This window comes from Adiantum capillus-veneris, chromosome 2 (assembly GCF_014529385.1).
Source record: "Adiantum capillus-veneris isolate H3 chromosome 2, ASM1452938v2, whole genome shotgun sequence".
NCBI classification, from domain to species: Eukaryota; Viridiplantae; Streptophyta; class Polypodiopsida; order Polypodiales; family Pteridaceae; genus Adiantum; species Adiantum capillus-veneris.
Window position 1 is genome coordinate 50,153,508 of NC_140932.1, and position 24,812 is coordinate 50,178,319.

Sequence of the window (24,812 nt, forward strand, 5' to 3'; positions counted from 1 at the left end):
AAGGCAGGTTCAATTTAGAGAATCTCAAGGATTTTGAAGGAATGGACATTATATTCCCTATATATATCTACACACACACACACACACAAATAGAGAGAGACAAAGAGAGAGAGAGAGAGAGAGAGAGAGAGAAGAAGAAGAAGAAGCAGAAGACGAAGAAGAAAAAAACTATAATAAGAACATTGATCTATGCTCCCAAAATGGTTACAATTAAGCTTGAGATGTGACAAGGTATAAAGAAATATAAAATGTGTCTTTAACAAAAAAGTTTACTTTATGATTCCTTATAAGTATTCAAAGTACATTGATGTGAAAAACCTTACTAGTGACAAATTCTTAATAGTTTTCTAGAAGCTTCCATCACCAGTTTGGAGTTCATGTCCTAACAATTTGTGTATTCAATGAGCAATATGCCATGTAGATATTGCATACATGCATATAAGGGTTGTTGTAATCGATAGAAAAAGGTTAGTTGATGCCAAGAAATTTCCGTCACCAGTTTCACTTCCTTGGTTTGTAGGGGAAGATGGGGAGCTAGAAGATGGTCCCTCGCTCATTGAAGTTGTTGGAGATGTTGCTGGTGCAGATGCGGGAGGAGTTGTACCTATCACATAGCTTAAGAGTCAAAAGAACTCATAAATTTTTGAAATAATACAATGCTAATATGACATTACAAGAAAATGGGTGTAATTCTGCTTTTTATATATAATTTTAGCATTCCATTTTCATTCAATTCATTTCCTTGGTTTGTAGGGAAAGATAGAGAGCCAGAAGATGGTTCCTCACTCATTGAAGCTGTTGGAGATGTTGTTGGTGCAGATGCAAGAGGAGCCGTACCTAGCACATAGCTTAAGAATCAAAAGAACTCGTAAATTTTGAAATATCACAATTCTAATAAGGGATTACAAGGAAATGGGTGTAAGTTTGCTTTTTATGTAAAATTTTAGCGTTCCATTTTAACTCTTTTCATTCCCTTGGTTTGTAGGGGAAAATGGGGAGCTAGAAGATAGTCCCTCACTCATTGAAGTTGTTGGAGATGTTGTTGGTGCAGATGCGGGAGGAGCCATACCTAGCACATAGCTTAAGAGTCAAAAGTGTGAGTGTGCACGGAAGCATGTGTGAGTGTGGTGTAGTGTAGTAGAGCGAGTGTTTGGTGGACCTCTTGGTGAGAAGATAACTTGTCGCTCCTTATTCTTTCAATATAACCAAAGATAAGTTATGGTTAGTGATAGGCGGCCAGCCAGTTGGCTTGAACCCCAAAAATATCCCACTTGAAGGCCAACATGACCCAAGTGGCTAAACTTTGTAAGGGTTAGTATGTACAACTATACAAATGTGAAGCATGACCCTATGCCCATCATCTCGATCCAATGTACAAACCGCACTGAAGATAGGCTCTTTGTCAAAGGATCCACTGGGTTTCATATGTGTGGACTTTGGCTAACTCAATGCATTTTCTAGCCAAAATATCCCATATCACATGATACCTAGCCTCGATGTGTTTTTATTTGGAAGGAAACATGGGGTTCTTTGCTAACACAATCACACTCTAGCTGTCACAATGTAACACCGGAGTTTGTTGTATACCAAGGTCTCCCACTAGATGAGATAACCACACAGCTTCCTTGGTTGACACTAGAAATTGCAACATACTCAGCCTCAGTGTGGTGGAAGACAAAGTGAAATTTTGGAGCCACGATCTCCAAGATATTTCCGCTCCAGTAAATAAGAAAATGTAACCAGATGCGAATTTCTTTGTGTCCACACAACCCGCATAATCAAAATCACTGTATCCAACTATTGATGCATCACTGTTCCAAAAGCATAATCACATGTTGGCTAAACCCTTGATGTATCTCAAGATATGCTTCACTACTTCCCAATGCTTTCTACCCATATTTTCCATATACATGTTGAACACTCCGACTACAAATGCAATGTCTGGTTGTGTGCTAACCATGGTGTACATGAGGCTACGGACTATCGGACAATATGGAACCTTTTGCATCTCTTCCTTTTCAACATTCAATTTGGGGCAATCATTCTTGATAATTTTTACATATGCATCCATTGGGGTACCAAATTCTTCCCCCCTTGCATGTTAAAACATTGCAAGACTTTGTGAATGTACTCTTCATGTGATAGTTCAAACATTCCACCCATACGATCTCTCTCTTGATATGCATACCAAGAAAGTGATGTGCATCTCCCAAATGTTTCAAGGAAAATTTATTGCTTAAGGCATCTTTGAAAAGTTCAATGTCATCTTTTGTCTTCTTGGCTATAGGCATATCATTCTCCCAAAAAACCTTCGCCCTCAAAGACGCTACCTCTTTTTGTTTTTCTTCTTCAGCCTCCACTGTCTAAAAAAGGCCATAGCACCAGGTGCTATTGCCTTTCTTAGCCTCACCATAAATTTTTCCCTTTCCCTTAACTATGGATATTACCTTTTGCTTGTAAAAACTCCAGCTCACCCTTTACTTTTTACATTTACAACCAAGGAGAGCATTAAGCATCCGATTCCAACACTATCGGTGCTCGCACACGCCTAGGGTTGCGGTATATTTTTTCTTCATCACGCAACATGGGAGCTCCACTTGCCGGCTCCAAAACTTGAGAACTTTGTCGTGTCCTAACCACCTCATGCCCTCAAACGGCGATCCATAAAAGTAGAAAAAAGCTCAATTTGCCTCCGTCGTGGTCGTCTGCCAGCTTGAAATGGGCGTACCCCGGTGCCCATGACTCCGATCGATGAGCCATAAATTTCAACTAGCTCCCTGCATTGCAGGAAACCTTTGAGAACCTTGGCAAGCTCAAAACAATTTCTATCAACACACATACCGAGGCGGTCAAGTTGGCACACACCCGACCCTTCAAAAAATCTTCCACATGCCATAGTTTACTGATTCAAGAGCCAATTGACAATTCAAAAAGACCGGCATGCTTCACAATTCGAGTATCTGCTCACATCAACTCTAGTCACTTGTCCCTGCCTACCATGTTCGTCGAGGTTCTATAATGCATTCCATATTTAAACAGCCATATCTTGCACATCATGGCTCCGTTCGAAGAGTTGTCTAGACCAGCTTGTAGAGCATCTCAAACACTACATTCTAGGGCATATACACCACATAGCCAGAACCTCTACTTTTCAGTTTTTATGAACCCCTTTGGGCCTAAAAGACGACACGAGGCATACATTCCATCCACACCTTGCCCGCCCAGGGCCTTCATACATGTTTTAGACTTCTGCCATGCACGTGTAGACACACATACCCATGCTTCTTCTTGCTCCTGACATTGACTACCTTTGGCTTCACCAACATTAAACACAAGCAATGGTTCCAGTGGGTCTGAGAGAATATTTAGGGAAAAATGAGAGGGTGGGAGTATGTGTTGCTTCCCTATCGGAGTCGAGTCAAAATGATCAATTCATTTATGCTTCCTTATATTATCTTCACAAGCCGGCTCGTCAAAATAGCCGAATGTAACTGGAAGGAGTTTTTGAAACCTATTACAAGATTCTTATGGAGGAACAACACTAAAGCATTATTGTCATGGCAATGGGCAAAGTGGGAAGCTATCGCATGACTAGTGGTCCAAGGTAGCCTCAAAATTCTCAACCCTATTGTTCATGTTGAGGCCATGCGTGCGCCAAGTTTGTGGTCTCAATCGAAAAACAAGACCTGTCTTGGGCCATCATGACCAAGGACATGATAGACAAGGCAAAAACTATCAAGGTGGTCAGTGGAAAGGGATTGAGGTGCAAGAAAAACTTTTACCCCCCAAGTGGTCCAACTTGAGAGTGGGTGGCATCACAGGAGAGCTAGTGCATAAGTGCACTAGAGCAACATGGATATTGGAATGGGGTGAATTAATGAGATACTTTCAGAACTCTATCTTGCACTAGTCCCACTGGCTGTCTAAAGCTGTTGGTGTAATTTTGAACCCTTATTGGAGATAAATTGCAAGAAGGTTGAACAATAAAGGACTCCAACAGTTGATCCACTTCTAGGATGGAAACAGGAAGTGCTAGAAATACTTTGACCAAATGGCTTCCCAGTTTCAACTCAATGGTCCTAAGAAGCTACTTGTCAACAAAGCTGTAGAACGCCTATACAGTATTTTGATAATGATCTCGGAATCTGCCTTGAGTGGAAAGCTTGGAAATGGCCCATGAGTAGTAAATTATTTACACCTCATACCAAGGGCATTTACCAAGTGTTAATGCATGAGGCTGATTGGTTTGCCCCTTTGAACAATTTGTGGAAGAAACAATGGTCAAAATCTTGTTGGGTTGAAGTCACGAAGAAACATTTGGAATCCATAGTGGCCTCATTTATGAAGGTATTTCTGTGGAAGGTACTATGGGGGGACTTGCCAATAGGTGCCAAGATTTAGACACGTGGTATCAAGTCCTATAGATGTTCAAGGTGCAGAGTGAATAGCAAAGACCTCACCCACCTTTTCATGGAATGCCCGACAATTAGAGGCCTAGTAGGAAAGGTGTGCAAAATGGATACAAAGAACGTGGAAGATAGGGTTTCCCAAGAAGGATCTCTGCATTTATGGGAAACAATCATGTACTACTAATCTGCACTCAAATTCTCAAACATTGTTTCTTTAGTAAAGTCTTGAAGGCCAAGAACTGTGCGACCTCTTTGTGGCTAGATTCTTAGAGATTATACAAGAGAGCAAGGAGATGATATATGTGATAGGTAAAAGGAAAAACTTGGATGATTGGGGTAGGGTGATCCTTGAACAACTACGACACATACTTGGAAGACCATTTGTGAGACAATTAAAAATGGTCGAGGATTGGGGGTATGACAATATATACCTAAGAAACATGGAAACAACAACCAAGATAAACCTGAAAGATCATAGATACAAGGATGCAACAAGAACACCTGTTGAGGAGTTTGATTCCGCTACATTAGCCGGATCTAAACTTCCAACATGGTTGGGTCAATTCAAACAACTGTGGACACGAAGAGTGTATTCTAGAAAGGTTTAGAAGACAAAGACTACATCCCAGAACCCTTTCCAGAGGAAGAACTAGAGCCTTTAGGATGGGAACACATTTTGGCAACCTTGGATGTGTGCGTTGTGGCTGAAGGTTCCACAACAAAGTTCTATGACAAGGATGGCTATGACGTGATCCCATATTACATGGTCAATGTAGTTGAGGAAGCGAGCGAGGATCAAGCCTTGAAGGAACCCAGAATGAGAAAATGGGACGAAGAAGAAGAGGAAGAGTTGTTTTACAACTCTTTGAAGCATTTCAAGTATCATAATGATGCGAATGACGAATGCTCTGACAACCCTAGCGACCAAGAAGGAACCATAACGGATGTTAGGTTTTATGACTTTCCAAATCAAAAACATTATGTAAATAAAAGACCCTTAAGGGTGGCCAGAGGAAATTTGATGCCGAACATAAATGATAAAACACAATTTCCAATGCTTGTAAAGGCAGAAGATTGTGTAAAAGACAAAATCTCAGGCCAATTCACAAAAGCATAGGACACAAAAAAAAGAGGGTATTAGGAGCATGAGGAAGAAATCTCACAAGACTGAAAAAGAAACGAAACAAAAGAAACCAAAAGAACCAGAGATGGATGAGTTCGAAGAACCAAAACGGACCAAGGTCAAGCGGTTCATCATATTGCTTGATTTTGATTTTACGATTGTGGTAAAGAAGGGAAAAACACACCTCAGAGAAGATCATCTCTCTAGGGTACCCAATGGTGAAGCACCCAAAGGAGTGGATGATAGTATACTCGACGCTTATCTCTTCAACATTGAGATGGTTCCAGAGCGGTCTTAAGAGATAATCAATCGTTGACTTACGGTGGTGAGTTTGATAAAATAGAACAAACCCAAGCAAGCTAAAAACTTTCAGCTTATAGGAGGACGCTTGTACCATCTAGGCTTTGAAGGAATAATGTAACTACGCATAAGTCCATAAAAATACAAGGGCTATTCATGGAAGACCATGTACAAGACATAGCCTTCCATTGTTCTCAAAAGAAGACACACGAGTGCCTAACGTAACTAGGAATGTATTGGCCGGGCAGATATGCACGTGGATGTACATAGATATGTTCTGAATTGTGCTACATGCAGGAACAATCCACTGGTGGAATATTCCACATTATTTTATATAGAAGTTTCATCTCAGTGGAGTCAATATATGGTTGATTACCTGACAACAAGGAAATTCTCTGAAAATGTAACGTAAGCCACACAAAGAGCCATTGAGTTGGAAGCTCTAGACTTCACGTTAATTGAAAATCAGCTTTACAAAAGAGGGAAGGATAACCAACTCACAGTATGTGCAATAGAAAGCGAATATTTGCCTATTTTAGAGCAAGCACACGGAGGAATTAGCGAAGACCATTCCTTAGGAAATAAGACATCTAAGATTGTCTTAACTGTGAGAATATGGTGGCCTACATTGCACATGGATGCGGAAGAATATGTTAAATGATGCGATGATTGTCAGCACACCAGGTACCTATCAAAAGAGATGAGTTTCCATTATGGCCAATGATGGGAGCAAGGACATTTTCTAAGTGGGGTCTAGATTTTGTGGGACCAATCTCACCACCCGCTTACAAATCCCATGCCCAATATATCATCGTTGCCACAAACTATCTCACAAAATGTGATGAAGAAAAGGCCAGAAACAAACAAATGCTAGAACCACTGCACAGTTTCTATATGAAATGTCTTTGTAAGATATGAATTACATAGAAATTGTCACTGATAGAGGCATACATTTCATAAACGAAGTTATTGAGAATCTTCTTGACAAATTCATGATTATTCATAAGAAGGCTTCCCCATGCCACCCGCGAGCCAATGGACACGTAGAAGCTACTAATAAAACAGTTGCACACAGTATTGACAAAAACTACGATGAAATCACAAACAGATTGGGACCGAAGTTATATTCTACTGTATGGGCATATAGAGTGGGCTATAAGAAATCCATTGGAATGACACCTTACAATATGGTGTTTGGTCTATATGCCATTATATCCATTGAATTATTGATCCTAACTCTGAGGTAGCTAAACAACTAGAGTGGATAGGTCATGAATTGTCATCAAGAATAAATGATTTGGAAAAGCTAGATGAGCTATATCTTCAATCTATCTATGCTCAAAATAGACACCAAAAGAGTTCTTCGCGATTTAAGCATGTGCAATGAAAAGAATTTAAAACAAGGGACGATGTCTTGGTGTATACCCTAAAAAAACATGCTAAAAAACTCATAAAGTGAGAGATAGGACCATTTGTGAGCAAGAAATTGTCAGCAAGTGGGGCCATCAAGCTTGGTACATTAGAATGAAAAGAAATGCCTAACTCGATCACAGATGCAGGCTCAAGAAGTATCATTTACCACTAACCCAGGGGATGCTACATCAGATTCATAGCGAAAAACAACGAACAAAAGAAAAGCAACGGATTGTTAAAGAAGCACAAATAGAAGCTAAACAATGAATGGCAAAACAAAGGCTTTTACGATAATAACAACAATATGGTAGACCATTACGAATCAACGCTATTTCCATAAGAGAATTCGAAGAAGATAGAGCGGATCCGGTGATAAGGGTCAAGATTGGCAACAATCAAGGGATGTGAACTAGTTGGTGGTGCAACATACTCTAGATGAAAGGTGTTGGTTAGTAGAGTCTTAAAATCTTTATGCAATGTCCCAATGCCTTGTCATAATAATCAATATCTAATTCTCCTAAATGATTTTCTCATATTAAACTGATCATTTAATGTCGGGAAGTGCTAGGGGACAAAAGGCTAGAATATTGGTTAAGCTAGCATACCGGCCACAGTAGGGATCCAAAGGAGGGAAAATAGGGATCGAAAGGGGGGTCCATCTGCAAAAGAGCCATGTGCAACAATGGGCTAAAAAGACCCTAAGGTTCAGCCCATTAAGACTTCGAAAATGCTAAGGTTCCAAAATTCAAAGGTTGTGTCCAAAGGGTTAAAGCTTAGGGGGAAATTGGATGTTGTGTGCTCTCCAAAGTCAACACATATCCCTACATGGGAGGGGGCGAGCCCTTCTTCTAGGGGATGAGAGAGAAAGCCACACACACACACACACACACACAGGCTCCCTTTACACAAAGGCAATGAGGGACACATGTCAGCTCCCTAGGCCAGATGCCCACAAGGTGTGCCCAGTTTCTATTGGATGACCCTTGAAGTGGACCAATGAGAATTAAGCTAGAGTAAATCTAGTTTAATTAATTTAAAAACATTTAATAAAAGAAACCAATGCGAATTAAGTCTCCTAGAAGAATATTGGGCAGTCTCCCAAGGGGTCCAACGAGCATTCAGGAGCCCAATGGCTTGCGTGATTCCTATTGGCCAGGAGGCAAAGGGGTCCAATGAGAGTTTAGTTTAATTATTTAATTACCTAAAGCTCTCACAAAAGGGGAAAGGGGGACACATGTCAAAAGGCTATCACTTATGCTGCTTAATTGTGATTGGCTTGACTTAGGGAGGGCCAATGAGGCTAGAGCAAGAGCAAATAGCAAGGGGACTCGCCCAAGAGAGAGAGGGGGCTGATTTTCGCAAGGCATTATCACACACACACTCACACAATCTCATGTGTGAAGAAAGAGAAGACTATCTCTTCCCAAGCTTTAATGGAGAGCTCATCACCTACTCCCAGCTTGTGAGATGGAAGCCTACATCAACACACTCTTGGCATGTGGATGCAAATCCAACCAAGAGCCAAGCTTCAATGCATGCTCATCTCCTCTACCAAGCTAAATACTAAGCTAAGCTATGCTAATATGAGTGATTATGTGAGGAGATGTACATCTTTCTCGTAAGATACTCCTTCTTCCTCTCAATCTACTCTCATACCCTGCTAGCTCTCACCATCTTCGAAGGTGTGTGAGGTCTTGGGTCTGAGAACGGGGATAATTCAAGTTGTGTTTGCTACGTGTTTGCTTAGTGCAGGAAGCTTTCATCTTCATTGCACTAGCTAGTCTTGAAGGAACACAAAGAATTGTATTGTACAATGTCTCTCTTGATGGGAGAAACCATAATACAAAGCCTTTTGGACGGGGTACCGGCTCCATGCAAATTCGGTCCTCAACTGTTGTCATTAGCTTAATTTCTCTCTCTTTTGAAAGTATTTTCGATGCTATCTAACTATGTGTTATTCTTTTTTTGTCGCTCTCTCCACCCAAGCACTCTTGTAATTCTCATTAGGAATCTATTCTAATGAAATGCCCACTATGTTCATGCTCATTTCCGCTACACACAAGTTATTAGGCCATTAAATGTTACATTTGTATCAGAGCTCAAGGTTTCTCTTTTCTTACTCAAGAAGGGAGGTCCTCAAGCTAGCTACAAATGGTTGGTATTATTAATTGCCTGTGAGTAAGTATAATAGGGATTTTTCAGCCTTGCAGTGCGCTTGCCTTTGTGCAGTTAACGGGGCATCACCATCGAGAGCTATGGCCTTAATAGTGGAGTCCTACGGGGCTTGCCTACGGCTTAACCACTATTGAGCTATTAGAAGCTTGGTAGGAGCCGGTGCTGTTTTGGTGTCGAAAGACCCTCTCTTCTATGCCTTGCATTTAATGGTATTCGAGCCGCGGGTACAGTAGCTTGAGTGCTTTTTCTAAAGGGATAAAGAGGAGTAGCAACTAAGGCTTGAAGTGCCAAAGTACACCTAAAAAGTTTACATCTAAAAGTTGTTAGAATGGCTCACAATAGTAAAGAGAGTGAAATTAATGTTGATAACTTTGATTTTGCTCATGAGCAAGCTACTAATGATGCTTCAATACTTGTTAACTATCTTGTTTCTAGGTTTCAACAAGCCATGGGCAATCCATCTCTCCAAAGTGAAGTGCAACGGCAGCTCCGTGCTCACGGGATTCTCCAAGCTCATCACCATGATGAGAGAACACCTAGGAAGCCTCCTTGTGAGACTACCAAAAGAGGTCTCTCTCCGATTCAGGAAGAAGAAGAGAATCCATATGAAGGGCTCAAGAATTTACTTCTTGATGATGCATCTCCTTCCCAAAGGAGAACTCAAGAGCCTCCACCGAAGGAACGAGAAAGAAGCGAGTCTCCTGCCACCTCGGCGGAGATGGCTCCACGAAGACGGCGTGCTAAATGCTCTCCATCACCACCAAAGCGGAGAAGACCATCGTATTCTTCTCCTCACCACAATTCAAAGAGGGATGATAAAAAGCAAGAGAAGAAAAAGGCAAGAAAGAGGACACCCTCTTCTCCATCTTCTTCATCCTCTTCCTCTTATGAAAGTGATGGTGAAGACGACAAAGATCAAGACAAGAAAAAGGCGAGAAAGATGTCACCCTCTTCTCCACCTTCTTCAAATTCTTCACCTTCTAAAGAAAGTGATCGTGCAACCTTTGAACCATCAAAAAGAAGAGGCCATAGGAAATCCAATGCTGCATGGAAGAGGTCGTCCAAGCTGAAGGAATTCAAAGAGGGAGGGAAGAGCATCTCTTTCCTTACTTATGATGGCACCTTTGGTGCTATGGACAAAGTCTTGGCCTTTATCCAGCAATTCGATGCGGCGTTTGGAGACGAGGGCTTCATGGAGTCCTCTAAGCTACGCCATGTAGCTATGCACTTTCAAAAGTCCGCCAGACAATGGTGGTCTAGCCTACAAGCCAACGGTGAAGCTCCATGAACATGGAAAGCTTTAAGAGCTTCCATTATGAAGTAGTTTTTGGCCACCGATGCCAAAGACAAAGTACTCACCGAATGGCGAAGCTTAAAGCTCTCTCCCAATGAATCCATCCACAAATATGTAGACAAGTTTTGGGACCTACAACTCAAAGCCACTGTCTTCAAAAAGTTGGATTTTGGAGAGCAAAAGCAACAATTTTGTGCGGTCTTAACGAAAGAAATGGCAGAGTATGTCAACTCCCAAAGGCCACGTACCATATCGGTGGTAATACACCACACTATGGTGGCCTCTCGAACCAATTTCCAAACGGGGGCTAAAATAAGCCCCCGGAAAACAAGGGTTCCAATGAGCCTAAGGGGAAGGACAATGTCCAAAAGTCTCCTAAGGGCAACTCCAACAAAGCTAAAGAGAAGGGAGTTTACAAAGGTAAGAATAAACTCTCTCCTGAAGAGCTTGAGCGTTATCGTAAGGATAACCGGTGTTTCAAGTGCGGCGAACAAGGGCATGCGTACCGCGCTTGTCCCCAAAAGAACAACCGCCAAGATCCTCCTAGAGCTTCCTTGGTTGAAATCCAAGAGGAGGAGACTCACCAAACTCACCACAAAGGATCTCCTCTATGCCATGCTTGGGGAAAGGTAAGAGAACATGATGCTTTTATTCTCTTTTACCCTGGTTCTACTCACAATTTTATATCTATGGAGTTAGCCACCAAGCTAGGCATACAATCCTACGAGATGGGAGATGTCCTACCCGCAGACAGTGCCTTCAAGGGGCAAGAAGCTTCAGTCACTCCCTTAATTGGGAAATTGAGGCTTCATGTCCAAGGCTATGTGGATAAAGAGGACTTCTTTATCTCTCCTCTCAAGCATGAGGATGTAATCCTAGGGGCACCATGGTTTGACCGCCTGGCTGCCGATGTTAAATTTCCTGAAAGGAGAATCTCCTTTAAGTTCAGGGAAAAAGACATGTATATAGATGCTAAGGAAATGGGTAACACTATCCCCATTGTACATACACCAGCTTTCAACAAGTCAATAAAGAGCTCTATTTCCGTGTACATGATTTTTGTTAAAGACTCTCAAAATGAACCTAATGCTTTAGCAAAAGAAAATAAAAGCAACCAAAAGGAATTAGAGTTATCCAATTTTCTCAAGGGGTTTCAAGATGTTTTTATTGACAACATCCCTTGTGAGCTACCTCCTAAACGAGGTAATGATGACCATGCAATCGAACTTCTTTCAGGAAGTTCACCGCCTAACAAACCTCCTTATAGAGTTTCTCAAGCTCAACAAGAGGAGATTATGTGGCAAGTGCATGAGTTAGTTGAGAAGGGTATGGTTAGGCCAAGCTCATCTCCATTTTGCTCACCTGTGCTATTAGTGCAAAAGAAAGACGGCACATATCGTATGTGTGTCGACTATATAGCACTAAATAGGATCACTATCAAGAATAGGTTTCCCGTTCCACGGGTAGAAGACCTATTTGATAAGCTACAAGGATCGACCTACCTCAGTATGATTGACCTAAAAAGTGGCTATCATCAAATAAGGATAGTTGATCAATACATTGTAAAGACCGCATTTCGCACCACATTTGGTCTTTACGAATACATTGTCATGCCTTTTGGCTTGACCAATACATCAGCCACATTCAACCGCTTGATGGAGAAGCTGTTCAGGCCTCATCGAACCTTCACTGGAGTGTTCTTTGATGATATTATCATCTACTCTACTTCATTGGAGGAACACAAGCAACACCTCCAAGTAATATTTCAAGTTTTAAGAGAGAATAAACTTTATGTTAATCGAAAGAAAAGTGAATTTTTCTTGCAAGAGATTCAGTATTTAGGTCATATTATCTCTCAAGATGGCATCCAAATGGATCCATCCAAGTTAGAGGTAATAAAAGGATGGCCTAAACCAAGGAATCTTCATGAACTAAGAAGCTTTATAGGTATGTGTGCATACTATAGACGCTTCATAGAAAAATTCTCACAAATTGCGGGACCATTACATGACCTAACAAAGAAAAGAGTTAGGTATACATGGTCTGCTAAGGAGAACAATGCTTTCGAAAAGCTTATCTCTCAACCTGTGCTTACACTACCGGACCTCTCAAAACCATGTGAGGTCCAATGTGATGCTTGTGGTGATTGCCTTGGAGCTGTTTTACTCCAAGAATGGCATGCCATAGGCTATGAGAGTCGAAGGCTCGACCCTGTTGAGCAAGCTCTAGGAATATATGAAAAGGAACTCCTTACAGTTCTACATGCCTTAGACTCATGGAAGCACTATTTATTGGGGACTCCTTTCATTCTGCGAACGGATCACCAAAGTCTTGAGTACTTCATGACGCAGACCAAGCTTTCCGACAAACAAATGAGGTGGGCAAATTTCCTTTCGCAATTTCATTTTCATATTGCTCACATTGCTGGCAAGCATAATCAAGTAGCTGATGCACTCTCAAGACGGCCGAGAGTGAATGCGGTTTCCATAGCAACTCACAATGATCTATCTTCAATGATAGATGAGTATGCTATTGATCCCGATTTTAGAGATGTGATTTGAGCCCTTGTATTAGGGAAGAAAGAAGAACCATTTACCTTACAAGATGGTTATCTTCTCTATGGCAATAGACTATGCGTTACTAACTCACTACGTGAGAAAGTAATGTATGAATCTCATGATCCACCTTATGCAGGGCATAGAGGGATTCAGTCTACCTTGAAGGGAATTGAAACATATTTCTATTGGCCTACCATGAAAGTGAACATACAAGAGTATGTTTCTAAATGTGTGGTATGCCAAAAGACAAAATTTGATAGAGGGAAGCAACTTGGATTGCTTCAACCCTTGCCAATCCCTAATTCACCATGGGAGAGCATATCTTTGGATTGCCTAAGTCTATCCATGGGAATACGGGAATATGGACGATAGTAGACAGGTTCAATAAACAAGCTCATTTTATACCTGTCAAGAAGACTATCAAAGCCCATCAAATGGCAACCCTCTTCATTTCACAAATTTTCAAGTGCCATGGCTTGCGATTGTCCATAGTGTCGGATAGAGATCCTAGAATGACCAGTAATTTCTAGAAGGGTCTCTTTGAGAATTTAGGGACAAGGCTAAACTTCTCTTCGGCCTATCATCCACAAACGGATGGCCAAAGTGAAATAGCTAACCTAACCATTCTCGATCTACTAAAACCCTATGTAACGGAAGTAGATCAAAGATCCCAATGGGAGAAGTACTTACCCTTAGTGGAGTATGCTTACAATAACATTGTACATACTTCCACGGGAAAATCACCTTTCGAGGTAATTGAGTGAAGATCAAAAGTCCCTTGCTACTTAAAATACATGGAAAGATCTTCGCTGCAGATGAGTATAGCCGAGACCTACAAGAATCTTTCCAAAAGATTAAGGATGCTATCTCTATCTCACAGCAAAGGCAAAAGGCTGCTGCTGACAAGCACAAAAGATCACAAGCCTTTAAAGAAAATGATTGGATCTTGTTAAAGTTTCCCAAGGCTCGATTAAGGCACACGACGGGAAAGAATCCTACGGGCCACCAAAAGTACTATGCTAAACTAGCAAAAAGGTACTATGGTCCCTTTCAGATTCTTAGGCCAATCAATGAGATGGCCTATCAACTCAAGTTGCCCAATCATTGGCTCATACACAATGCTTTTCATGTGAGCCTATTAAAGCCTTACAAAGGAGAGCCACCTCAAGAACCAACTATTGAAGACCCACCGGAGATCGAGGACCAAGAGGAGGTGCTGCAGCCCGAGTCCATTCTCCGACATGAAGACAAGGTACTAAGAGGCGGTAAGACTATCCGACGATATCTTATTAAGTTTAAGAATTATCCTTTTGAAGATGCTAGATGGATGCAAGGCATACAATTAAAGGATAACCTAAACCTTGTCAATGCTTACAATGCTTCCCAAGAGTAAGCAAATGTACAAAATGTTAAAAATGAACAAAGTTTTTGTCTTATAAGACTCTCTTTTTCTTTATTGTGCACAAAAATGAAGTAGTATGCATGCTTAGATCAAGTTTGCGGAGACGACGTCTCCCAAACACCAAGTAGAGCTTGTCACTCTACTATGGAAGACTGATAGGACTAATGTGCAGACATGCTTGCGGCAGCCTCAGGCTCTCAAGCGCCAAATGGACTAGTCATCCATTGTGGAATGATGTCGTAGGGTAACATAGGGATCCTCTACCCGCTAAGAAAAGGACTCATGAATATGCTTTATCTTCTCTACACCATAGTCGAGGACGACTATGATTTCAAGAGAGAGGTAATGTCATAATAATCAATATCTAATTCTCCTAAATGATTTTCTCATATTAAACTGATCATTTAATGTGGGGAAGTGCCAGGGGAGAAAAGGCTAGAATATTGGTTAAGCTAGCAGACCGGCCACAGTAGGGATCCAAACGAGGGAAAATAGGGATCCAAAGGGGGCCATCTACAAAAGAGCCATGTGCAACAATGGGCTAAAAAGACCCTAAGGTTCAGCCCATCAAGACTTCGAAAATGCTAAGGTTCCAAAATTCAAAGGTTGTGTCCAAAGGGTTAAAGCTTAGGGGGAAATTGGATGTTTTGTGTGCTCTCCAAAGTCAACACATATCCCTACATGGGAGGGGGCGAGCCCTTCTTCTAGGGGATGAGAGAGAAATCCACACACACACACACAAGCTCCCTTTACACAAAGGCAATGAGGGACACATGTCAGCTCCCTAGGCCAGATGCCCACAAGGTGTGCCCAGTTTCTATTGGATGACCCTTGAAGTGGACCAATGAGAATTAAGCTAGAGTAAATCTAGTTTAATTAATTTAAAAACATTTAATAAAAGAAACCAATGAGAATTAAGTCTCCTAGAAGACTATTGGGCAGTCTCCCAAGGGGTCCAATGAGCATTCAGGAGCCCAATGGCTTGCGTGATTCCTATTGGCCAGGAGGCAAAGGGGTCCAATGTGAGTTTAGTTTAATTATTTAATTACCTAAAGCTCTCACAAAAGGGGAAAGGGGGACACGTGTCAAAAGGCTATCACTTATGCTGCTTAATTGTGATTGGCTTGACTTGGGGAGGGCCAATGAGGCTGGAGCAAGAGCAAATAGCAAGGGGGCTCGCCCAAGAGAGAGAGGGGGCTGATTTTCGCAAGGCATTATCACACACACACTCACACAATCTCATGTGTGAAGAAAGAGAAGACTATCTCTTCCCAAGCTTTAATGGAGAGCTCATCACCTACTCCCAGCTTGTGAGATGGAAGCCTACATCAACACACTCTTGGCATGTGGATGCAAATCCAACCAAGAGCCAAGCTTCAATGCATGCTCATCTCCTCTACCAAGCTAATTACTAAGCTAAGCTATGCTAATATGAGTGATTATGTGAGGAGATGTACATCTTTCTCGTAAGATACTCCTTCTTCCTCTCAATCTACTCTCATACCCTGCTAGCTCTCACCATCTTCGAAGGTGTGTGAGGTCTTGGGTCTGAGAACGGGGATAATTCAAGTTGTGTTTGCTACGTGTTTGCTTAGTGCAGGAAGCTTTCATCTTCATTGCACTAGCTAGTCTTGAAGGAACACAAAGAATTGTATTGTACAATGTCTCTCTTGATGGGAGAAACCATAATACAAAGCCTTTTGGAGGGGGTACCGGCTCCATGCAAATCCGGTCCTCAACTGTTGTCATTAGCTTAATTTCTCTCTCTTTTGAAAGTATTGTCGATGCTATCTAACTAGGTGTTATGCTTTTTGTTGCTCTCTCCACCCAAGCACTCTTGTTATTCTCATTAGGAATCTATTCTAATGAAATGCCCACTATGTTCATGCTCATTTCCGCTATACACAAGTTATTAGGCCATTAAATGTTACATGCCTACTATCAAGACATAGCTTCATTGTAAAGTTTGGCATTCGCCCAATGACAAATTCTAACTATTCCAAAAAAATTGGGAACTTTTAACAAGATGATCTACAAAGCGGACAGGTTCACTTAGATCAACAAATTGTGGATGGTGAATTGGTAAGAAGAGAAGTGGCTTGATTGTGCAGAGAACACTTGGAGGAAACATGGACAAGGTCAATGAAGATTTTCACTTGGAAGGTATGGTGGGGGGCGATCTTAGTTGGGAAATAGGATTCTCGCAAGAGGGCTTGGAACTGACACATGCTATAGTTGCAAAGCTACTTTGGAGGATCCCTTTGCACCTATTTAAAGACTACCCTTCCTCAAGGGGCCTTTTTGCAAAAGTCTACAAATGGGTACGAAAAGACATGGAAGGTTCTCTTCCTTGAGAATGACTTAGTTTTAGGAGGTTTTGGTGTCCATACAATCAACCAAGTATACCACCATCTAAAGAAAAAAAGGAAAGCCCAAAACATGTGAGTCTTTGAGAGACAATTTGTGATAGCTCAATTCAGTGAAGTACGCACAAAAGCACTAAGATATTTTATTTGATAGGATCTAGCATAGGGTGAGTTGCTCAAGCCAAAGAATGGAATCATGTCCTAAGTTGCTTCGGATACTCAGGTTATGTCCTCTCGTAGATCACTTGTCTAATGCAAGAGCGACTAGATAAGGAAAGTTTAATTAGGGTGTCTGTTAGGCCTATGGATGGGAAAACTGGGGAACCTAGCATGGGGGATGCCTATAAGTAGGCATGAAGGTTGGATGGTAATGGGGTTCCTTGGCCCTAAACCTTTCACTAGGGAGTGTTCTGCAAAGGTCGCACGCCTATAAGGTGTTTGCCTTAGGGAAACCCCCCCCCCAATACAAAAGCCACCCCCTTTCCTAGATTGGACTAAGTCTCTGATACCAATGAAAGGATTAGGGCTAGGGAACCCCCATTACCACCCAACCTTCATGCCTACTTATAGGCATCCCCATCCTAGGTTACCCATTCTTCCTTGCCTACTTGCAGACCTCAGAGTATCCTACTTCAAGTTGTATAGACGCCCTTTGGAAAGGTTGTCCCCTCAAAGCACATGTAGTGTTTGAGGTTCTTTATACATTCTTTGATAAGTGAATATAGCATCTCCACTCACAATTGCCAGTATGACCCCAAAAAAAAAGGGTCCTTGTAGAGATAAAGATGGCTAAGTCACCTTTTGTAACTTACTAAACGTATACCGTGGTATTCATGAAAGTCAATTGGTCTTTGCTTTCTACATTTTGTTTCATGATATTAATTTATTTAGCCTAAGATTCCTTTTGTGTGTGTGTGTGCACGCACGTGCATGTGCCTGCACGCCTATGATGCACTAAATGTCCTTATTTGTGTTTAAAGCACCATGTTACACATTCCACATATATAACAAAATTTTCATATCTAGTATCATTGTGTATTCAACACGAGTGGGACCCCGTCGCCTCCAATAGCAACATTGTTGCCTATGACACCACACAAAGAGAAGTAGTTCAAACTTAAATTAGAAGATTGTAGAGAGATTTTTTGTGCCTTTATAAAAACACCACTCTTGGTGTAGCACATCATTTATTCCAAAGAACGACCCCTTAAACGAAAGAAGGGTCTCATGAGGAATCTATGTACCCATGCACCTCTTACAAAATACCATATGCTTTCAAGATGTAGCTTCAATGTTATTTGACTAATAGTAGCTTCAATGTTATTTGACTAATAGTTGAGGTCACATGCTATTGTTCCTACAACTTTAGATCTTCTCTCTTCTTCTTCTTCTTCAGCATCTTCTTTTGCACTCTCTCTCACACTATGTTACATTGGTTATCCTAGTTGTGACTAACTTTTGAGGTCCCATGGGGATTGTTCCTACAACATTAAATTTTCTCTTTTCGTCTCTTCATATTCTTCTCTCACTACACCTACTCTCTCTCTCTCTCTCTCTCTCTCTCTCTCTCTCTCTAGATTGGTTGTCCCAGTTCAAGACTTGTCTGATTGACATTTGAGGTCCCACAAAATTGTTCCTATGGTTTAAATCTTCTCTTCTTCTTCTCCATTATTCTTATTTTTTGTCTTGTGCATATCTCTCTCCCTCTCTTAAACATGGTGTTGAATTCTCAGATCCACCAAACGAAGCGGCAATGACTTTAGCCAATTATCAACTACATCCCAATCAAGTCACACATCAAGCAAGAATCCATAAATTTTGTAGCATAATAGGGCACTACATGACGATGCAATTTTGAACCTTGAGAATCAATGTCAAGTAAGCAAGTAGTGTCAGTTTCCCATTACTCTAAGGCACATGACATGTGGTGAGCACATAGTCTCAGTTACCCATACATAATCATCATATGGGGAGAATATACCTTATCCATAAACCTATATGTATGTAGAACAAGCGGCAAATCTTTTGAAATTTTGCAAAATATGATACTTTATGGTGTGTTTTTTTTGGCAGCTTTATGATCTCCCAAAACCACAAAAACTTGGAAATTTTGGGCTTATCTTTTAATGATGATTTTTTGTATAATAGCTAAAAGATATGGAAGACCCTTAAACATTAGCCATTGTGCTATAAATAGCCCTCAATGTTTTCCTTGATGCCAACCCTGGTCGACATTTGGAAACTTGCCTCGCAAGGGAGCTCTCCCACCACAACTTTTTTGTCAAAAGTTATGGCCCATGTGCTAAAAATAGCACCAATGGTCCCTAAAGGAAGACTCCACTAAGTTTTGATACCACTAAAAGAACCTAGGAAACTATGTTGTGTCTTATAGGTGCCCCTAGTCCCTATCGTTAGGATCCTTGTACCTCACAACCATAGCTTGGGACCTTGTCTTGTAGGCCAAGGTCTTCACTAAGGGTTATCGTATGGTGTCATGTGAGTGTACAATAGGGGGGGTTTATACGGTCAAACAGGTAGATTTGACAAAGGAGGGTCCCGTATATAAGAGGTAAAATGGCAATTTTGGTGCACGCAGGTGACATCTTCCTAGTACTACTAGTGAATCCCCCGGGCTTGTAGGACCCTATACAACTTCTTTGATGATCGCGCAATGAATAACTTGACCTTGTGCTCTATTAGTATATCAGAGACATACTTATCCACATTATCTCTATTTTACTTATTATGGTCATTATCCACATTATCTCCATTTTAAATTTTAATATTTCATTATCTCCATTTTATTGTATTATGGTCATTGTTGCAATTGTGTTGCATCGAGTGGTTGACATGAAATCTTTTTGACAATGCATCCTCATGAATTGATGCAAGGTATAAGTGTTCAATGGAGGTAGTAGGTGCCCAAAACGACTTTTTTGGGACTCATTAGTGAGAATCTTTGGAGATCCTCTCAGGTCTTTGGGGAGAAAGTCAGAGGAGAGGGCACGTGGGGAGGTAGAGAAGGAGATTTTGTTGCCATGTATAAAAGGTCGAGTTTTTTTTGCCAAAAGCTATTGTGCTCCTCTACGCTGTGAGTTGCAAGGGCAGGAAGTGAAGGGAAGTGATTCTCTCTCTCTCTCTCTCTCTCTCTCTCTCTCTCTCTCTCTCTCTCTCTCTCTCTCTCTCTCATACGCTACTGCATATGTGCATGCAACAAGTCTTGTCTCTTTGTCTACTTCAACGTTCTGGAGGTTAGGAACTGCTAGGAAAGGGCTTCCGAGATATTATATGACAGGTTTTGGTCGAGGGCAAATGCAGGGGAAGGGGAAGGGAGGGTGATTGAGGAGAAGGGTTGCGGTAGGAGCGCACATGAACGAGGGAAGGGGAAGGCGAGAAGAGGGTTATATGGCACAACCTCAGAATGGTGCAAAGGAAGGTAAAGGGGAACATGAACGAGGGTGAGTCTCTGCTACTCCTCCTGCTGCACCATGCGCCTGCTCCATCGCAATGGTTGACGTGGCTTTAGTCGTGTTTAGCTTAAGGAAAGCCTCGGAATATCAAAATCTCAAGCCATGATTAGCACGTGTTGTTTAGCTGAGGCGGTTGTGGTTGCGTCTAGCTAGAGAGAGTGTTTGTATGTGTGTGTGCGTGAGGCGGACGCTGGAAGGAACTAGGGGATGGGGATGGCATGGTGTGATGGAGCAAAGCAGAGAATTAGGGAAGCTCTATGCGGCATTGTGCAGAGCAAGCGAGTCAGGCGTTGTATGGGACCAGGCCTATGCCTACAACACGAGTTGTGGAGTCAAGGGGAGCCATGTTGGCGTAGAGTAGGGCATGTGATCGCGAGGTTGGGTAGTGTACAGGTCACGATGGAGACAAGCATAGCTCCTTTCCTTTGAAATTGTTAGATTCCATTGGAATCTTCGATGGAACTTAATTCGACATTTAGAGATAGACCCAGTAGGTAGTAGTACACCATTTTAGCTTGAGAGCCTCCAGCATTAAAGTGACTCTTGTATGTTCTTCTTTGGATTCATTTTAGAGGGCAACTATAGCATTGTAACAATGCCTTCACATCCCTTGATGCAAAAAAAAAGTTAGCTTGGGTTTAGAGAAGTTCAAGAGAGCCACCTTCACTTTGTAGTAAGTAAAGGCTCCGGCGTATCCTTTGCCATTTCTTTTTTCTTTTTTCTATTTTTTTAATAGCAAAACTCACAATTGTGAGTGAATTATATTGATCATCTCAAAAAATTACAAGAGCTTGTCATGCTTGTGTCGAGCCATGACACCATCCAGACTCCAAAGGCCAAACTACAAGAGTAGACATTTTTACAAACCGCATACCAAGGGTGTCTACCACACTCTAACAATCAAGACTGATTGGTGCTCCCCTCTCAACGAGCATTGGGGTTAACATTGGCCAAAATCAAGATGGGTGGTGGTAGCAAATAACATTTGGAATCCTCGGTGGCCCATCACTATCAGCAATGAATATCATTTTGGGAACATGCTATGGGGGGCTTTGCCGATAGCCTTCAAGATACTAGCCAAAGAAGTTGGCTCAGATGAGTGCTCGGGCTACAAAACGTCAAGTGAGGACCCCTCTCACGTATTCAAGGAGTGCCCGATGATTAGTGGCCTGGCCGGCAAGATATGCAAATGGGTTCAAAGGACCTGGAAGATAAGGTATTTCAAGAACAATTTTTTCTTAGGAGGGAAGATGATGAAAATCCAAGCGCTACTAATATGTACACAAAATGTTAGGTTCTATTACTTTCACCAAGTTTGGATGCCAAGAACCATTGGGTTTTCGAGAATGACCTCTCAATAGCTAGCTTCATTGAGATCATCCAAGAAAGTAAGGAAGTGATTATTGCCATTGTAAAAAAAGAACTCGGAAGAGTGGGATCAAACCATTCTTGCCGTCATAATTGCTTACGATATGTAAGGGATCATGGGTAATGGCTCATCTCTATTTGATGCTTTTTACCTTCTTGATTTATGGAGCAATACCTCAAGATTTGGCACAAGCTTGAGGTTGCTTTATACATCCTTTTTTGGAGGATTTAATACATTCACTCACAATTGTGAGATTGGGGGCTACTTTTGGAGTTCTATTTGAGGTCTTGTTTCAACTCTAAAAAAGCCAATCCATGGCAGCAACAAAGAGCATAAGTTATGTTTACTACAACGGAAAATGGGACAACGAGTATTAGGATGTGGTCACACGAAGCATAGTTATCAGCAGGATGTTATTGATGCAATTATGCCGCATAGGTGTGTGTGTGTGTGTGTGTGAGAGAGAGAGAGAGAGAGTGTGTGAGTGAGTGAGAGAGAGAGAGAGAGAGAAGGAATGTGCGTATGGAAGGGGGAATGTACCTTGAAAGCATGTGGTGACAGATGCGGGCACCGTGGCCTTGCAGGCAAGGACGAGGGCTCGAGCGCGGGTGAGGTTGAGGGTCTGAGCTGCGGCCGTGAGGGTGGTGCAGAGGCAGTCGGGTTGGGATGAAAGGAGGGAGGAGAGGGGGGTGCAGCATTCGGCGGGAGAGGAGGCTGGGTCGGGGCCGCCGTCTTGCAGGTAAGGCAAGCACGGCTGCAATGGTGCCAGCACCGAGGCGCAATCCTGCCCCTTCGCTGTTTGTCCGCCACCACAAGCTAACACTATCACGATCGACGCCACTACCCACCACGTGATCCACCCTGGACCTCTTGCAGCTGCCATTCTCTCTCTCTCTCTCTCTCTCTCTCTCTCTCTCTCTCTCCCGACGTTCTTCTTCTTCTTCTCGCCTCTGCAGTCTGTCGCCCTCTCTCTCTCTCTACGACGTTAAAAATTCTCTTCTTCTCCCTCTGCAGTCTGCCCCCTTCGCACTTTAAACATCTCTCTCTCTCTCTCTCTCTCTCTCTCTCTCTCAAACACACACACACGCGCGCACCACACATACACACAGCAATGCCAGCCTGCTCTCGTTGTCTCTCCCTCGCACGTCTATCCAAACATTTACCATGCGGCAAGCGTGGACTTTGACCATTCAATCGCCTCCATAAAATTATGCTCCGGCCAACGGCTGGTCACAATTTGGGAAAATTACCAGAATACCCCTCTAATTTGTGAAAATTACCAAAGTACCCCAAAAATTCCCAAGATACCCTCGATATTTTCAAAAATTCCCAAAATATCTCCCATTGTGAGAGTAAATTTCTCCAAAAATATTCTCTTTTTAAGGTCTTCACAAGAAGAATGATTGTCTATAGTACAAGATGTTAAATTACAATTTGAGTTGGTTATGTAGGCTTTAGAGATGAATTGCTTCATTACTTTTAGACATAATTGCCTTTTTTGCGATGATAACTGGTGACAAACTACATGCTGAACACTCAAAAACGGATCTCAATTGTCAAAAAGGAATGAAGATTAGAAAATCTTGAACAATCCAACCAAAATAGATACAAGGGTATTTTGGGAAATTTTGAAATTTGAGGGGTATTTTGAGAATTTCCTCATATTAGAGGGGTATTTTGATAATTTTCCCAAAAATTTTGAGAAAAGTAAATTTTAAAAAATTTTAATGCTTCCTAAGGTAAAGTTAGGTTTTGGAAAAAAAAAAACAAAAAAAAAACGAGAGAGAGCGAGTCATACGAGGCTTTGGACAAAAGACCCTTTTACAAACTAAAGAACTGAATTTTTTATTAAAAAAATTATACGCGTTTCTCCCTTCTCTAAAAGCATGCCCATAAAAAAGCTAAAACAAATATTATCTAGAGTGCTTGATTAGCCACTGTAACCACATGATTGGAGTCAAGCCAGATGTACTTGAAAAGAAAAAGTAAAATGGATACACCTTTACCAAAAATATCATTGGGTTTCATAATTATCGTTTCCCTGAGTCATTCTCTGGTCCCAAAATGAACGTTAACCTTTTTCATGTTCTTGCCATATTTTTTTTAGCAATATGCGTTTAAATGTCAATGACAATTTTGCAAAGAAACATAAACAGTTGATAATTTTTTTGTAGATAGATGCTTTTGATTATAAATTTAATTAGTTTTTCATTTTCATGATTTGGGATATATAGCTATGCTAGTGTGTTCTTGCATGAGATGAGTTGGTAAAGAGCTATATGTGTGTGTGTGTGTGTGTGTGTGTGTGTGAGAGAGAGAGAGAGAGAGAGAGAGAGAGTGAGAGAGAGAGAGAGAGAGAGAGAAATTTTGTGTCTTCTCCTTATCAAAGTCATGAATAAAACCGTGGAAAAAGATTTTTAGATTGAAACTTTTAGTCATGTATGACACCAACTAATGTTACTTATTGTGTATTTCTTTTTTATCTTTCCTTATCAAAGTCATGAATAAAACCGTGGAAAAAGATTTTTAGATTGAAACTTTTAGTCATGTATGACACCAACTACTGTTACTTATTGTGTATTTTTTTTTTATCTTTCCCTTTTTGTGGTTGAGTGGGTGGTTTTTTGTTTTTTTTTTTTTTGGGGGGGTGTGTGTGTGTGTGTGTGTGTGTGTGTGTGTGGGGGGGGGGGGGGGGGGGGGGGGTGTTGTGTGTGTGTGTGTGTTTCTCATGCTTAAATATGTCAACACAAAAGGTAAATTAAACATGTTTGTTATTATATATGTGGAATTGATGTGTGTCAACACACTTAGGACCGTTGGGGCTTTTTTTTTTTTTATTTAGAAATTTTTTTCTCGTACATTGTATATACGTCCATCACTCTACATCTACCTTATCTTTCTATTTGTGCACTAAGAAATACACATTTTGTTGT

At 41.4% G+C, this 24,812-nt stretch overlaps 1 protein-coding gene across 3 annotated transcripts; it reads right to left on the minus strand.

Annotated features, from left to right (window-relative positions):
• Nucleotides 1-255: 255 nt before the first annotated feature.
• On the minus strand, nucleotides 256-22,937 carry LOC147462756 (non-specific lipid transfer protein GPI-anchored 29-like). Of its 3 annotated transcripts, XM_086527262.1 has the most exons (4): nucleotides 22,420-22,937; nucleotides 1,019-1,069; nucleotides 787-837; nucleotides 256-604 (listed from the first exon to the last, which is right to left on the minus strand). In XM_086527262.1, the coding sequence occupies exons 1-4, from the start codon at nucleotides 22,760-22,762 to the stop codon at nucleotides 399-401; spliced, it is 651 nt and encodes a 216-aa protein (XP_086383388.1). In that variant the 5' UTR covers nucleotides 22,763-22,937; the 3' UTR covers nucleotides 256-398. The 3 variants fall into 3 exon arrangements, with proteins under 3 accessions (XP_086383388.1, XP_086383397.1, XP_086383405.1); XM_086527271.1 differs by lacking the exon at nucleotides 1,019-1,069 and having other exon boundaries at nucleotides 22,420-22,935; XM_086527279.1 differs by lacking the exons at nucleotides 787-837; nucleotides 1,019-1,069 and having other exon boundaries at nucleotides 22,420-22,929.
• Between the last annotated feature and the right edge of the window lie 1,875 nt (nucleotides 22,938-24,812).

Coding starts and splice junctions, on each gene's coding strand:
- LOC147462756 (XM_086527262.1), bottom strand. CDS start 22,762: ATGGCAGCTGCAAGAGGTCCAGGGTGGATCACGTGGTGGGTAGTGGCG. Junction 838..1,018: donor ATCTCCAACAACTTCAATGA/GTGAGGGACTAT, acceptor GCTATGTGCTAG/GTACGGCTCCTCTTGCATCT. Junction 605..786: donor ATCTCCAACAGCTTCAATGA/GTGAGGAACCAT, acceptor GCTATGTGATAG/GTACAACTCCTCCCGCATCT.